Source organism: Orycteropus afer, unplaced genomic scaffold (assembly GCF_000298275.1).
Source record: "Orycteropus afer afer isolate SDZICR_OR568_19922 unplaced genomic scaffold, OryAfe1.0 scaffold01557, whole genome shotgun sequence".
In the NCBI taxonomy this organism is placed as follows: Eukaryota; Metazoa; Chordata; class Mammalia; order Tubulidentata; family Orycteropodidae; genus Orycteropus; species Orycteropus afer.
In genome coordinates this window covers 2,781-6,878 of record NW_006923144.1, presented here as the reverse complement: position 1 = coordinate 6,878, position 4,098 = coordinate 2,781, and the positions used below count along the sequence as shown (strand labels likewise).

Below are 4,098 nucleotides of genomic sequence, written 5' to 3'. Positions count from 1 at the left end.
ATGTGAAGTTACTAGACTATCAGAGTATCCCAAAGGAGTCCTGCATCTTAAGAATCTAAAGAAACTATATTTTTGGCTTATTCCCAAAGATGTCTCTGTGTTTACAGTTGGAGAGAAGTGAGTGGAGTGGTTTTATAAATAAGATCAATTACTGGATCTCTAGAACTGAAGTCTCTGGGCAGGAGGCTTTACAAGTTAGTCAGGGCCACACTACCTCCTTTTTACTTCTAGCACCTGACCAGCATCCTGTTCTTGATGCTTTCTACAAATATAAAAATCTTTGCAACCGTTTAGATAAAACTGGAAAGGGGGAGCCAAAGCTAACCATTAAAAAAAAAAAAAAAAAAAAAGAATGGGGGCTAAGGGGCCGGGGGGAAAGGACAAGTATAGTTTAAGAAAGTACAGGATTACTGCAGAAATTAAAATAGCTGAGGGGAGGGGCAGGCACCAAGAACAGCACCTAAAGCCTAACAAATGTCTAAATTGGTTTATTTCTATTCCCTCCCCACAATATTCATTGGGGAAGAAAAATTTTAATTTTATAAGCTTCAAAACTAAAACAAATGCACACTGACCTTAGAAAATAAGATTCTGAATTTCATCAAGATACGCTCTTTTCCTATAAAATTTACTTTTTTGCTTTGAAAGACTTCTTCATGGTGGATTTGCCCTTGCCAGGCAATTTCACTTCCTTTCTCACACTGGCTGTGGGCTTCTTTGAAGAACTACCACTAGGTTTCTTGATGACTGAGGGTGTGGGTCTGGCTTTCTTGGCAGGAATTTTGGCCTTGGGAGGGGCTTTCTTGGGCAGGGGCCTAGCTTTCCCCCTCTGGGCAGCAGGGACTTTAACTGTGGGTTTTGACCCTCTCTGCTTCATGGATGACATCTTCCCTGGGGATTTGGCGGGGGTTTTCTTCTGCAACCTTCGCTTAGGAGGTGGCTCTTCATCTTCAGAGTCTTCATCTTCCTCTGATGAATCATCTTCATCTTCATCTTCATCCTCATCTTTAGAATCCTCTGGCTCTTTCTTGGGAAATAGAACTCCTGGGCTGGGGTAATAGGGAAAACAGAGCTGGAAGGTGCCACTGAATCCTTTACCAGAAATCTGTTCCATCCATCCATTCTTTTCGCATTTCTGCAGGGTTTTCTTCAGCAGATGCATTTGATAGTTAGAATTGATCCCTGGGTGGTTCTCCAGGACATACTTCTTCAGAGCAGTGGTGGAGCAGGTCTTCGGTTCATTCATGGCAGCAATGGCAGACAAGATTGCATATTCCATCAGGCTTCCACCCAGCAGGGGTTTCTCCCCTGATTTCTTCAGCTGAAATGTCCCCGAAGCACCTTTGCCAGTTATTTGTTCTAATTGGCCTCTCTCTACTGCTCTCTGCAGAGCATTCTTCAACAGCTGAGGCCTGATGTCCACTCTTAGTTTAGGATAATACTGAGACACGTATTTTCTGATGAGACTGTAGGAAGCTTCTTTAGGTTCACAAAGGCGAGTAAAGGCCAGCGGAAGGATATCCTCCAATTTTACTTGTGGTTCCGGATCTACTGCAGACGTCTTCTTTCTATTTCTGGATTTCTGAGGTGTTTTTCTTGATTTCTGAACTACAACAAAACTCCCAGAAGCACCTTTTCCTTTTACCTGTTTGATGACTCCTCTATTTAATTCTCTCTTCAGTGCTTGTTTAAGGAGATAGCCCCTTCTCTCCAACTCCAAAGAAGGGTACTTATGGATGATGTATTTTCGAATAGCAACCACTGACGCACCACTCTTCTGAAAGCATGCCTTAATGGCCTCAGTTAGGATTGCATCCATCTTGGGACGAGCGGAGGAAGCCATCAGTGTTTGTTTCTGGGCCCTGGCTAGCTGGCTGGCAGAAAGGGTAGCCCAAGAAGGTATTGTTTTTTTCACTTTCTTCTCCTTTTCTTTAGACTGATCTTTCTCCTCCTTTTTGGTTTCCTCAGAAGCCTTGTTTTCATCCTTCTCTTCATTCTCAGGTTCCCCCTTTGGCTGTTCTGTCTCAATAGATGTAGCAGGTGGAGTTTGATTCTCTTGTTCTTCTACAGTGGAGGCAGATTCTTCAGAACTTATGTCTGGTTCTGGCTTTTCTTCCTCCCCATCAGCAAGCTTGCTTTTGGGAGGAGTTTCCCGGGTAGAGTTCACAGCTCGACGAATTGGCATGGTGCTATCTTCTACCTTCTCACCTAACTTGTCCGCGTGGATCAGCTGAGCTCCTACTATAAGTGGGAGTGCCTTAGGATGGACGAGTTCACCTTGAGACGTATCAGTCGCCATTTAAAATAATTTCTAGGCCCGAGTACAGGTTACACTCTGAAGCCTCTGCTGTTAACCACAAGGATTTTTCCTAATGGTTTCAGTGTGGTGAAGAGTCAACCTTTGCGTTCCCCCCTTCCTGGCGCCTGTGTCCCATACGGCCTCTCGGCGCTGCTCCCGCTGCCGCTCGTCGCCTCCGCACCGCTGTCCTCCAGGCCCGGCCGCAGAGCTCTGCCGCCCCGCCCCCCTGCCCGCGGCCCCGCTTTCTCATCTATTTTGGACATGTTATCAGGACAGGCCATCCCTGGAGAAGGACATCATGCATGGTAAAGTCAGCAAAAAGGAGGAAGATTCTCTATAAGATGGATTGGCACAGTGGCTGCAGCAATGGACTCAAATATAGCAGTGATTGTGAGGATGGTGTAGGACAAGTTTGTATTTGTTGAGTTGTATATAGGGTCAGTATGAATCAGAAACGACTCAACACCAGGCGCCAGCAACAACATAGCTACCTCCTAAGGAGGGCTCTGCGTAGGCCAGTTCCAGTGAGAGACGGTGTGGGATAAGCTGAATGCCTGGTTGACATCTCTGTTAGATATTAGGAAGGGTTAGTAAGGGATAGAGATAGCTGTCTGCGTGTGCTTATGCACATAAGAAGCTATTTGAGAGGTAGTAAGTTTGTATTTGCTGGGTCCTCATACTGACTTCAGATGGATATTTGAGGCCAGAAGATGGGGATTGGGTGACAGTGCTAGAGTGGCTGTGGCAGGAATGGTGGGAAATATGGGTGGCATGAAACTAATTTTATAGTTGAATGTTGTTTGAAAATTCTTTATATTACAAGGATGAAAACCTATTTTTTCAGGTTGAAGAAGTTATTTTGTTTTTCCCCTTTTTGCTTTGTTACTTTTTATATAATAATTTGAAAACATTTTTTCAAAACAACAAAAAAATCATCAAGTCCCCAAATGGTTGGGTTCAGGGTGCAGCAAGCATAGCTAAGCTCTGCAGGAAGTAGAGACCTAGCTCAGAGGGCTCATCTAGTTCTGTATTGTACGGCCATACTACTCATCTCCAGCCCTGCCCAGTCCAGCCAGATGTTGGTGAAAATATGTTTCTCTTAAGTCCCTGCTCCTGAATGTAACTGAGGCTGAGATAACAAACTAGTGATAGAAGAATTGGAAAATCACTTTGTGATCTATTTCCACCATCACTACTCTTCTGCTAGAAATACCTTGTTGTTGCAATCCTCACTTTAAATTTATTTTATTGAAATATAATTTATGTACAGTGAACACAGAAAACTAAAGTGACATGAGTCAATGCATTTTTTTTTTTCAGTGTTCCCTCCCTTTCCCTCCCATCCTTGGCAACCAACAAAGAAAGTTTCCCTCCCTATATAAACCTTTTCTTGACTCTCCACAACATCAAACTAATACTATATTTCCCCTTCTGTGATAGACTTATTTCACTCAGCATAAAGTCCTCCAGGTTCATCCATATTATGCAGTGTTTTCCAGACTCTACATTATCCTTTAGTGTTGCATAGCATTCCATCACGTGTATGTACCATAATTTGGTCATCCACTCTTCCACTATAAATCTTAGAGATAAGTCTCTTGCCAGCTATGTAATTATCGGCAAGTATGAATTTGTTGCTGTCATTTTTGTTATGCACTTCTTCATGGTGTTGATTTCTTTGTTCCATATTTCTATGCTGAGCTCGTTTTGTTTATGAATTGTGTTATCACTTCCTTCACTGTATTGTTTTAGTATTTGCTGAATATTTATTCTGGTCCTCTTTTTTGATGTGAAGGTTT

General features: G+C 43.1%; 1 protein-coding gene across 1 annotated transcript; it reads right to left on the bottom strand.

The window, feature by feature from the left end:
* Window positions 1-628: 628 nt before the first annotated feature.
* Window positions 629-2,299, bottom strand: LOC103213312 (heterochromatin protein 1-binding protein 3). Its single transcript, XM_007959136.1, has one exon. The coding sequence runs from the start codon at window positions 2,297-2,299 to the stop codon at window positions 629-631; it is 1,671 nt and encodes a 556-aa protein (XP_007957327.1).
* Between the last annotated feature and the right edge of the window lie 1,799 nt (window positions 2,300-4,098).

What these genes read in the sequence shown, in the direction of transcription:
- LOC103213312 (XM_007959136.1), bottom strand. Translation starts at nt 2,299, where the DNA reads ATGGCGACTGATACGTCTCAAGGTGAACTCGTCCATCCTAAGGCACTC.